Source organism: Peromyscus leucopus, chromosome 6 (assembly GCF_004664715.2).
Source record: "Peromyscus leucopus breed LL Stock chromosome 6, UCI_PerLeu_2.1, whole genome shotgun sequence".
Classification (NCBI taxonomy): Eukaryota; Metazoa; Chordata; class Mammalia; order Rodentia; family Cricetidae; genus Peromyscus; species Peromyscus leucopus.
Window position 1 is genome coordinate 36756095 of NC_051068.1, and position 12457 is coordinate 36768551.

Genomic DNA, 12457 nt, shown 5'->3' on the forward strand with positions numbered 1-12457 from the left:
CTTCAGGCTTCACCAGACTGCCAGAGTAATCCTAGCACAAAGATGGTAGAACTCTGGGTCAGGAATCACAACAGATTTACTGCCCAAAGGAAGAATGCTCCTGTCTATCAGTGAGTAAAACTCTTATTAGATGTCTTCTCTGTTGCCCAGGACAATGAACCAAAGCTAAACCCTCTGTATAAAATCCCAGATGTTATGATGATCTGAATGCATCTGTTTAACAGCTGGTCCCTGGATGGTTTTAGGAGGTGGTGGAAACTTCAGAGGTGGAACCTAGTTGGAGGAAGTGGGTTGTTGGAGGATGTGCTTTTGAAGGCTATACCTGTCCCCAGTCCCTTACACAACCTGCTTCCTATCTACCATGAAGTGACCAGTGTCCTCCTCTCCACGCTCCTACCACCTTTCCCAAAAGCCTAAGATCAGCGCAGCCTGTGACCCCAGACTGAAACCTCTGAAACCGTGGGCAAAATAAATAATTCTAGCTCCTTCTGAGTAGTTCCGCCAAGCAGTGGGTTAAGAAATCCTTTTACATCAAAGCAAAACCAGAACAAGATGAAACCAAACAAAAAATGTAGTTTGTGCACTAAGAGAGAAAAAAACATGCTACCTTACCCAGGAGTTTGATTGTTGCAGCACCCAGCAGAAAAGAGAGATACCTAGCTGGCTTGACAGCCTCAAGAGATAGCATAGCCGTGATCATCTGTTGATAGGAAGAAGAAGGTAGAAGAGAGGATAAGACAGGGAAAGCAGGAGAGAGGACCCAGAGGAAAGGAAGACCTCAGCATAGATGCCATTCATCCTGTAGACCACAGACAGGGAGGGGAAAGCAGGAGCTGGAGGACCACACCATTGGCGTGTCCCACTGGGTATATTCACCATGGGTCACCTATCAAATCAAATCCTACCAAGTTAGAAACCAGCACTCTGGGACCCAAAGCCTGCATTCTGAAACACACTTTGTCTTCCACAAAAGGTAATAGATCTTCCTAAGTGTTGGGAAGATGTCCTCTCTACATGACTGATCAATTACCTGACCAGAGTGGTTGCCTCTTCTCACATAAAAACCAAATGACAGCTGAGTGGTAGAGAGTACTTCATTTTATGTTCAACAACAAGCAAGTTTGAGGGCATTCCCATGTGATCTTCCACCCCTACTCCACCAATCCCATTTCCCCACCTGGTTTTATTCCATTTCCCATCTTCCTTCTTGTCCAACTATGCTGGCTTCCTCTTGACATACAGTCTTTGCCTTTGAAGGACAAAAAGCTTTCTACGTGATAGAAAACTTCAGCATCTAGTAGCGTTCACAGCCACTGGCAGCTTTACATGTTTTCTCTCACGTACTTTGGTTAGCGCTTTCTCAATGAGATTTCCAAATCCAGGCAAGCGCTTTTCTCTCACCTCTGAGGGCCTCTTAGTGATTTGTATACATACAAATAGGAAACACCATGTAAACAGATAAAAACATCTTTTCAGGGCTTGGGATTCTTCTTGGTCTTGAAAAGGAAACCGGAGATCTTTTATTTAAAAAAAACAAGTACACATATGCACAATAGTTAAATGTGATTTTTATCTTAAATATTGACAAGTCTATCTCAGCTATGCTGAGAACAGTCATTCAGTCTGTGAAATACCTCCAGAGTGAGTGCAGTTTGTTGCCTCATTCTTTAAAACAAAGTTTGCTTGATAAATGCAAACACTGACATCATACGAAGATGTCAGCACATTTCTTTATAAAAGCAGAATGTATGGAATATGATACACCAGTACAAAGTTTCATAACACGAGTAAAATATACAAGTTACAATGCAATAAAGGAAGCATGTGGTTCTGTCTTGTGTTCTTTTAGCAGTCATATTGCTGTAAAGAAAATGAAATTTACATTAGGTTATTATCCGTGTCAACACACAGTGAAATTTGTGTACTTTGTGTCCCTATTCAAAGCAAACATAGCATAGAGCCACCTCAGTTTTGAATGAAACTTAGCCAGCCTTACGCTTAGAGCTCAGACAAGGCTCACAAAATGTTTCCTAACAAACCCGACCCACATTCTTCCCCAGGAAAATTACAGAAAGTGTTCAGGGAAACTGTGGGATGTTGATACAGAATTAGCTTGTAGTGTGTTTGTGTGGGTCTCTACTCTGGAGGAGAAATTTAAAATAATGCCATGGAAACTGTGCCCTTGTGTGGGCTTACTGTGGGTAACCTTTCAAATCAAATGCTACCAAGCTGGGAAACAGCTCTTGTGGACTAGATGTCCTGTCCTGTGAGAGCATCTTTTGTCTTGCACATAAAGGTAACAGATCGTCCTAAAAGTTAGGAAGAAGCCCTTTCTACATTGTCTCCTAAGAGGACCCATGTGCTTGCTTCCAATTCAGGAGGTTATCTCTCCTCACAAAGCACAGAACCAGTTCTGTCCATGAATCCTTCTGCCTGTGCCCCAAATGCATGGAAGTCCAGAAGCAGCTGAGTTTATGCTCCTATAAGTTTCAAGAGTGAGTAGAGGTTTGCATTTGGGAATCAGTCCCAAAGGTTTTATTCTGTTCTCTTTCCCCTCAGTTGCCTGAAAAACAATGCTATACTGATGTTTTCCAACTTGGCTGTTTTCTTGGAAACTTGGCAGGATCCCAAAGGAATTTTTAATCTTGAGTTACTTGCCCAATAGGGAAAGCTAGATGTGTGTTCTAACTCCCTCTCAAAATGTATAGAAAGTTTCCATATATTTACAGCAAAGGTTTTCTTGGTAGCAGTGACCTTTGGTTTTTATTAGTTTTTTGTTTGTTTGTTTGTTTATTTGTTTGTTTTTCCTTATTTTCAAGGAAAGTCAGAAGATACTGAATCAGAGGAATACATGGCATGGGATGGAAAATATAAATGAAATGTTTGCTTACTTCATCTTGTTTTAAAGGGTAAGACATAAAACAGCAACTTTCCCAAATGGACCAGACCTTAACTTCCTATCTGGTCAATAATATATATTTTTAGGAAGATAAGGAAAAAATAACTTTCTCCATTACAAACAAGTGGATATTTCACTCCTAAGTCATATCCCCAGGAAATCAGAGCTTCCTGGCTTTCTCTCACATAGAAAGTTGCTTTCACAAGGCTATTCAAAGGCTAATAATTGTACTCCATGCTTAGTATGTAGGCATTTTTGTTACTCCTTATTAGGGCAGAATCACAGAGAATCCAGCAGGACAGGAAGTACAGCACATGGGTTGAAAGGAAGGGTTTAGGCTAAGAATTGAAGTCTGTTACCTCCTGCCTGAGTGATCTTAAATATCTTGTTTAATGCCTGAGTCAAACTCCCATGGAAGGTGAGTTTAGTGTTACATCTGATGGAATCCATATTGGTTACTATTCTTCATGTGTACTTAGGAACATGAAGGCAAGCATCGTGGACACTCATGTGTAGCTGTAACTAGAGTGGGGTGAGTGAAACTTACAGGGATTGACATGAAAGAGGTACTGTGTGTGGTGATACATTGTGTACCCTAATAAACTTGCCTGAGGACCAGAGGACAGAGCCAGCCACTAGACTAGACATAGAGTTCAGGCTGTGGTAGCACACACCTTTAATCCTATCACCCAGGAGGCAGAAATCTGTCTGGATCTCTGTGAGTTCAAGGCCACACTGGAAACAGAGCCAGGCAGTTGTGGCAAACACCTTTAATCCCAGTACTGGGAAGCACACATGCCTTTAATCCTAGGAAGTGATATCTGGGGCAGAGAAAGGTATATAAGGTGTGAGGAAATACGAACTCACAGTCTTTAGACTGAGTATTTCATAGAGGTAAGAATTAGTGGCTGGCCGTTCTGCTTCTCTGATCTTTCAGCTTTCACCCTGATATCTGGCTCTGGGTTTTTTATTATAAGGCATTCTAAGACTCGAACAACAACTGTGTCTATGGGCAAAGCGTTCCTGCGCTCACAGAGCCATCTACAAACCAGGGTAACTGAGTTTGTGAGACTCAGCACTGAAGCCAAATTGAATTGACAAATTCCTACCTGCAAAGACAAACTAAGAGTAAGTGTTGGTAGATTGAGCGTGCCTGGTTCTTCCTTTTCTCTTTGATGAGAAGAACAGTGCCGTGTGGCAACTGAACACTACAGGGCTAGGCCTCAACATTGTCACACAAGTTCTCACCTGTTGGCGGGAGCAGCAATAGCCACATATGCCTCCCAGCACTCCATTGATGACTTGGATGAGACACAAGATGAATTCAATTCCACCGAGCGCCAAGAGAATAGAAAAGAGGGTCACATTCCACTCCACAATGTTCTCAGGCTCATGACACTTGGACCATGTATCGGGCTGCATAAGGTACCTGTGGTCAGAAGAGAAACTTCAGGCACGTGACTAGAGCATGGAGGAGATCTCATGACCTACTTTTTTGTTGGGAAGTTTTCATTTAAAAACGCAGAAATGAATTAACACAATATTGTGTGCTAGATTCTTGTACAACTGCCATTCCAACAAATGGCAAGCTGCAGCCCAAATGTTATTGTGATGATAAACATACAATTAAAGCACAAATTTTGACATGAATCTAGGATTCTGTGGCTAAAAAAAAATATCTCACATTAGAGATTCTCATATTCTTTAAAAGATGTAAGATTTCTTGAAAGAAAAAAGGCAAATCTATGTTTGCATCATATTTAAAACCAAGTCATATAACAGATGGATGGAAACTGAAGCAGAGATGGACAAATGAAAACAATTCATGTTGAAAGGTAGCAAACTTATGAAGCATATTTTTATTCTGTTACCCCCACTTTATCATTGCTTAATTACTATCTACAGGAAAGATATTCAATACTTATTTGGAAAATATATTTTACATTAGATTTTTAAGCTTTAAGGTATTAATTTTGGTCATTTCATTAAGATACCAAATACCTTCCTTTTTGAAAATTATCCAAATTCTGCCAAATTAGAATTCAAGGGGCTTTTATTTTCAAATGAAATTGTTGACAGGTTTTTTTTTGAAGTTTTTAATCAAAAAGTTAATTGGCAATAGAAAGTCCAAGGGTTCAAGTCCAGGCCCTTTCCTCTCATGGTGCCTCTGTAGCAATGTGAAACTCCTTTCCTCCAGCTGTTTTACTGAGATACTGAACTGCTGTGTGAGTTCAAGTCTGAACTGGAGCTGCAACATAATAGTGGGTTCTGCCCTTCAAGAATATGGACTCTCACAGAATAGCAAGGGTTGAGAATGTCCATGCCAAGTGCATTGATGGGGGGGGGGGAGGCTACAAAGGAAAACCACCTTCCAGAGAGAAGACCTGTTCTATATCACTCAGCAAGGCTGAGCTCCAGTGAGACAGGAGCCGGGCCCGTTCTCCTTTAACCCAGCCATCAGCCCAATGTCTGGAACATGGTGCGTGTTAAAAACCACAGCATGATAAATAACAACCTGAACTCCCTCTGTTAAAAATCATGAGGTGTGTGTGTGTGTGTGTGTGTGTGTGTGTGTGTGTGTGTGTGTGTGGTGTATGTGTGGTGTTAGATTTCCTCTAGAATGTCAGCCCTTTCTACTTCACAGAATATTTGAATTCTCAGAGAAATAGGATTCAACCATGTGAGGACATTAAGAAGTGACTTTTGCCCACAAAGAGGCCTGGTACAATTCCTTATCACTTCTTCCTACCCCAGCTTGAAACCAGACATCTAAATTTGGAACAGTACATTGAGCCAATAAGATATTCAACTTGCTGATTTAAAACAAAACACACTGCCACCACTCCACCCCTAAAAAACAAAACAAAAATCAGTCATTCTGGCTCTGTGTTTCTGCTTGTCAATAGAACAAAGTCTGTTTTTCAGGTCACAGAGTCAAATTTTCTTTGGCTCTATTTAACTACTGAAAAATTAATGGGTGGTTTGAAAGTGTTAGTCACTCTACATATTGAGATCCCTGGACAAGTTCAAATAAGGAATGATCTAGAAGAAGAGGAAGTTTTTTTGAGAAGCATACATGAGTAATGGGAGAGGTGTACAAATGGCTCCTAGAATGTGTTGATAGACATAACCCTCCATGCATCCCAGCTGCATGCATCATGACTGCCCTGGGAGGTAGTTTCATGCAACAGTTCTACATGTTTGTACAAACATGAATCATTTTCTGTGAGGACACGAAGTTCTGAACAAAGATGAATCATACTGGCGACACTAGAACCCCAACTCCAGTAAGTACTAGTTTTCCTTCAGAGGCCATCATTCTGCCATGTTCATCCTAAGTTAATGCTGGCACTGCTCACAGTGTGCCACCCTTCACATGAACAGTTCACAAGTACATCATCTCATTAGTGCTCATGACCACTGCCATTAGTTCCTTTCTACAGGAAAATCAATTCACTTCTTCCTGCTCTTAGAGAGTGAGTGTGGAGCTGAGACTGGACCCAAGTCTAATTCATGTTTTTTTATCTCATGAAGGAAAACTTAAACACACGCTCTCTCTCCCCCTCTCTCTCCACATCCTTGTCATACAATTCATTAGGAACAGTCTTATTAATGATATAAAGTACAATCCATAGTCATTATTATTTTTTTCATTTTTGTCTTAACCTTTCAAAACTTAACCTTTCAAAATTCAAACTTAAGCTGAATGAGGCCTTAGGAGATGGTCAGGGGTTAAGAGCATGTGCTGCTCTTGCATAGGACCCTAATTCAGTTCCTGCCACTCACATCTGGCAACTCACAACCACCTGTAACTCCAGCTCCAGAGTACCTGAAACCTCCTTCTAGACTATGTGGGTACCTGCACTCACACATACACATACACACACACACACACACACACACACACACACACATACATGCATACACTCATACACACACACACAGAGACACATGCACACAAAAATAAAAATTAAAAATGAAAATAAAATCTCTTCTTTTTAAAAAAAACCAAGTCAGGAAAGAACAAACTGTACTCATTCGTTTCCACATATACCAGTTTCCACCAGCTTTTCTATTGTTTCTTTGTCATAACTGATAAAAAAAATTCCAGCACAAGACAATGGAGCCTCACTTAACTACACTGAAGTTAGAATTGTGGATAAGACCTTTCCTATGTCTCCTGGTAACTTAAATCAAGAGTGCTTACATGTTACACGTGAGCCAGCAAGTGCAGGTGTAGGGTGAGAACATTGTTTGTCCCGGGCTTTGATTACATAAGGATATTGTAATAATTCCTTATGAACTAGTAAAATGTGTTGTATTTGATCTCCACATCATTGTGGCTTAATGTACACAGTATCTGAGCATAAACTCCATGAGGCAGACAGCCTGGATCCAAAGATTCAGTGGTTCTTTCTGGCAATGAGACCTTAGATAAGTCACTTCATCTTTCTCTGCCTCTTTGTCTCATTTGTAGAAGGGGAGTAACTATGGGAGTATCTATATCTATATAGGGCTGTTGGAAGATCAAAGTCAATGCATGTGTTCAGTAGTTGTTAGGATTTTCCTGGGTTAATGGTTGCCCATCCATCCTTACACACTGCATAAGTTGCTGTAAGGAAATATTGGGCGGATGGATAGACAGATGACTTAGTTTTATGTGTGGTGCTTAAGAATGTGTTGCTAGGTAGAGAACAATCACGTACCCTCCCTCAGTGTCGGCAAAGGTGTAGTTCCACACACCGTGGGAATCACTACACTTTGGTCCTTCGGCCAAGCCCAGCGCCGCCACAATGACGCAGTAGCCAGATCCTGCAATGCCAATGAAAGCAGCCAGTACAGAAGAAAGCATCTAGGGAGAGAAAAAGCAAGAAGTAAGCCACAGTCCTGCATCAGGAATGGAGCGCTTTCACCAGGAGACAGAGCAACTAGACTTACTGTGCATCTCTTGCCATAGTTTTCACAGCTGCAGCAGCCACAATAGTCGTCTTCCTCCAGCCCAATGAACACAAACGCTGGCAGGAGTATCTAATCAGAAGGCAAGCAGAGTCAAGTCATTGTCTTTCCCCGAGCCCATATGGGTGGGGTTAGGCATTCCTGGAAAACATAACTATTTCTAATTATTAGAGTAACCAAATACCACAAATGATGGGAAAGCCTGAGTAGAAACAAAAAAATATTACATTTGCTTGCTTCCATGTACAGTGGGTGAGCATACAGAGTTTGAAATAATAGCCTATAAATGTGATCATTTTGGAAGAATTCCTAATGTATTTTCATATGAAAGCTGTTAGCACTGTTAAATCTGAAAATCTGTCTTTAAATCTGATTTTCCTCCTTGTCAAACATAGAAGATCAAATCTTGAGGAGAATGGCTGAAACATTTTGAGTAAGTAAAAAAGGTAAAAATTTTCTATTAAAAAAAATGTTTTGCCGGGCAGTGGTGGTACATGCTTTTAATTCAAGCACTTGGGAGGCAGAGGCAGGCATCCTCTATGTGAGTTTGAGGCCAGCCTGCTCTACAGAGCAAGATCCAGGAAAGGCACAAAGATACACAGAGAAACCCTGTCTCAAAAAAACAAAACAAAACAAAAAAACCAACCAAACAAACAAACAAAAAAAACTGTTTCGCGGGGTGGTGGTGGCACACACCTTTAATCCCAGCACTCAGGAGGCAGAGGCAGGCAGATCTCTGTGAGTTCGAGGCCAGCCTGGTCTACAGAGTGAGTTCCAGGACAGGTTCAAAAGCTACACAGAGAAACTCTGTCTCAAAAAAAAAGTTTCAACTCAGCAGTGATGCTCTTCAAATAAGGATAAACTACTTGAAGTTTAAGTCCAAAGACACTAAGCACAGTGCATGTTAAGCAGTGACTATGTTTGTTCATATAATTGCATTCGTATTAATTGTGGGAACATGAATGGTAATGATGTTTACATTCAAAGCATATTTGCTAAGCCATGCCACAGTGAGTATATTCAGTTTAAATGTTTTAACATCTTTTACTTGGCAAAGAAAATAGTATTCTCTATGACAGCAACAATTCCATAAAATTTTCTCTTTGCAGTTCTTAGTTCCTGCATTTTAAATGAGCAGACTCAAATGTGTCCACATTCCATCTGTGTTGAGGTTGAAGCTAAATGTGTCAAGTAAATTCCTGTCCACTTCAACTAAAAACAAACTGTGGAAAAACAACACATTCCATCATTAGACTGATACCAACCTGCTTCTCACTCCAAACCCAGAGAAAGCCTACAGTTACTTGAAAAGGCCAGTGCACTCACTTAATATTTTCCCTATACAGATGCCGGAAAATAAGCAACAGAGAATAACTTAGAACCCAGACTGCTCTCTTGGAACCAGCCACCTCTCTTCAGCTCCCTGGAGCAAATGAGAAGTGACAGCCACTCCCGCACTCAGAAACTCGATAGCCTCTAAAAGCTTTAGAGAAAAGAGTTCTCTCTAAGATAAGAGATTTTATTAAAACAACATCTAATGAAATTAGCAAAAAGTTTAACCCAACCTTGGATCATTCTGCTTCCAAAGAAAGAGCAGCGACAATGACCAAATGCACAGTATTTACAGGTAGGCACGGCAGAAAACTTCGCGTGAGAAGAATGCACACTGCCGTTCAAGAGGAGAGGAATTTTGTAGTGAAAACAGTTCGGAGAAACTTACCAGTATGCCTCCGCCTACAATGCCGGTAAAGTACCACACAAAGCGACTGAGGTGGTCCTCATAAGCATACTTCGTCTCCCCATTAGGAAAGTAGAGCAAAATATTAGCTACGATGCAGAGGACAGCAAGCAACACCAGAGAGTATCCGATGTATCTTGCACACTTGCCAAAGCACATGGCGGCGGCGGGAGTCCTGCAGGCTTTCTGACTTCCCTCTCTTCAGCTCAGAGATGCCCCAGATCAGACAACAGTGTGCCCGTTTGTGGAGAAAGCAGACGCGATTCACAGCCCATTCCTGCTACCACTTAAATAGTGCCAGTTCTTAGTGCCAGTAAATGAGGTACTTTGCTTTCATTGGTCCAGACTTCAGGCTCCAGTTGGGGTGGAGGGATGTGAAGGAATGCCCCGCCCTTTAAATGAAATCCTTGGGTTGAAACCAGGAGTAGGATGTGAGAAAATAGCCTCAGTCACAGGCAAGAGAGAAAATGAGTAATCACGGGGCAGCTTGCTTACAGGATAGAGATGACGGGGAAGTCTGGCACAGCTTCCAGTAACTGCCTAGAGACCGTGGTAGGACGCTTTGAGGCTTCGAAAGAGCTGTGATTTTTCTCTTGCAGCCATTTGGACAGCTTCCAAACCTAGGCTGTGTTCACGTCTGCATCAGCATGGATTTAATTTGCAACCTGGGGCAAGTTTCCTCAGCTCTGAGCTCATTTCCTTGTCTTTTTAAGACAAGGTGCCCAAGCTGTCACCCACAGATTTAAGGAGGCTGTTGGGGAAATTACAGAGTGGCTTCCTTTCCTCTGCCTGCGGCTAGCTCTGCAGGACAGATCCCAGAGCCTGTTTCCCTGGACTGCGCTGCTGAGGGCATCTGCCCCACAGCAAGATGGTATCCAGCAACATGACAGCTCAAACATCCCTGACTAATGCTGTGCCGCCAAGCAGTGCCAGACACAGAGAAGGAAGGCCTGCAGCATGGCTTAGGGGGGAGATGGAAGAAGAGAGGGACTCGTGTGCCCTTCCTTCATAGGTCAGAAGAGGAAGCAGAGAAAGGCTGCTGAACCCAGAGACGCCAGCGTAGACCAGACGCAGCCCAAAACTATAGAGTAGAATACATACTAACCATGAAACACTACGCGAGGAGGCCAGCAATGAGTGGGGCAGTTTAGTGACATGGGATTCAACTAGGGTGAGATCACAATGCCAACAGGGCTGAAGAAATGAAGGTAAATGCAGGAAAGCCTGAGCCATCTGGATGTGTGCAGAGTGAGTCCCCATAAAAGCCCCACTCGGTCGCCAACACTTCTAACAATGGGGTCTGTGGTCTCTCTGTTTGATTGTGAGTCCTGTTTAGAGACAGCATCCCAAAGCTGATAAGGCTGAGATGGCGATATAGGTGAATGACTGGGTTCTTTTAAAAGCACTTAGAAACCACTTTTCCTGAAAAGAACCCACTCCTCACTTTGCCTACAAGGTTAATAAAGACAGAAGAGAGCCTAGCGTCTCTACTCTTGTCTTGCCTTCGTCTCCTTTACTCTGGGGGCCTTACTTACCTGAACATGCTGTCACTCAAGATGTGTCTGTCTAGAAACTGGTGACACTCAGCCTGTCTTATTCTCCTTTGAGGAGGCAAGCACAAGATAACGGACCAGGCATCTTACCGTCAAACTTCTAGGCCTCCAAAAGGCGTTTCATGGTCCCTGGTCTTTGGTCATCGCGCGTTACAGAAACAGCTGAGCCTGGTAAAACACAGCACACTCCACATGAGGGCAGTTACTCACAGCGGGAGGCTGCACTGTGGAGCTCTCCTAATAGTCTACAGGGACCCAGTTTGCTTTCTCAAGCCATCAGAACCTCTTCAGAACACTTGTAGAAACATCACCCTTACCCCACTGCTCCAGTTCTTTCTCCAAACATAAAGCTCACCTCAGTACACTAAAGATGAACTTGGGGTCATTGGACAACTATTCACAGTACGTTGATAAAATCTCATCTCTCTGTGTTTTATCATAAGTTATCTCTCTAAGTGGCATATTGGGCCTTCTGCTGTCCAGTTTTGTAGACTGAGGCAAATCACTTACCTCTCAGGAACATCCCCTGGTCTGTTCAACAACCACACTAGATGAACTTCTGAACCAATGGTTCAGACTTAGCAAGTCTGCGAGTGTGTTGCTAGAATAGCTCTTCTCTTCTCAGGAAAAAAAAAATGTTCTTGTGTGTAAACAATCACTTTCTCATTGTTTCTAGAGATTCATAAACTCTAACTGAAGCTAATAATAGACCCTTTTCACATTTCTCAAGGTGTAGCCAGTCTGGAGACCACTTTAATCACACATGAAGATTTACCCTCAACACAATGAATAGAAAGTTTAGATGGGGTGTGGCGATATGCATTTTGGTTTTGGTTTTTGAGACAGGGTTTCTTTGTGTAACAGCCCTGGCTGTTCTATAACTCATTCTGTAACTATCCAGGGCTGGGATTAAAGGTGTGCACCACCACTGCCTGGCTCATTATGTATTTTTATAACTCTACATGAGTCTTTTGTTCTCTCAAGTTCAGGAACCAAAACCCCAAATAAAGTATCACTCCTGCCTGATGCTCCCTGAGGACCTCCTTTAATGGTCTTTACTATGGCCACCTTATGGTAGAATGTAAGCTGCTTAGGCAGGGCCTGCTGCAAAGGTTTGGTGCAAGGTCTTTTCAGATGAACTGACAAAATGACCTTATCCTTTTGGGAGGACAAAGGGAGAGAGGCTTAAAACTAAGTATGCTTTTTGGGACAATTTCTTAACCATGTGGCCATGGTACTAACCAAACCTTAGTTGGGAGCTAATCATGGCCTTCCTTTGGGCCACAAACCTGTTTGATATGCACAATTGCC

General features: G+C 42.3%; 1 protein-coding gene across 1 annotated transcript; it reads right to left on the minus strand.

The window, feature by feature from the left end:
* Nucleotides 1-1085: 1085 nt before the first annotated feature.
* Nucleotides 1086-10032, minus strand: Tm4sf1 (transmembrane 4 L six family member 1). Its single transcript, XM_028882151.2, has 5 exons — nt 9576-10032; nt 7838-7927; nt 7606-7751; nt 4148-4328; nt 1086-1860 (listed from the first exon to the last, which is right to left on the minus strand). Exons 1-5 carry the CDS (start codon nt 9750-9752, stop codon nt 1846-1848), a joined length of 609 nt encoding a protein of 202 aa, XP_028737984.1. The 5' UTR covers nt 9753-10032; the 3' UTR covers nt 1086-1845.
* Between the last annotated feature and the right edge of the window lie 2425 nt (nt 10033-12457).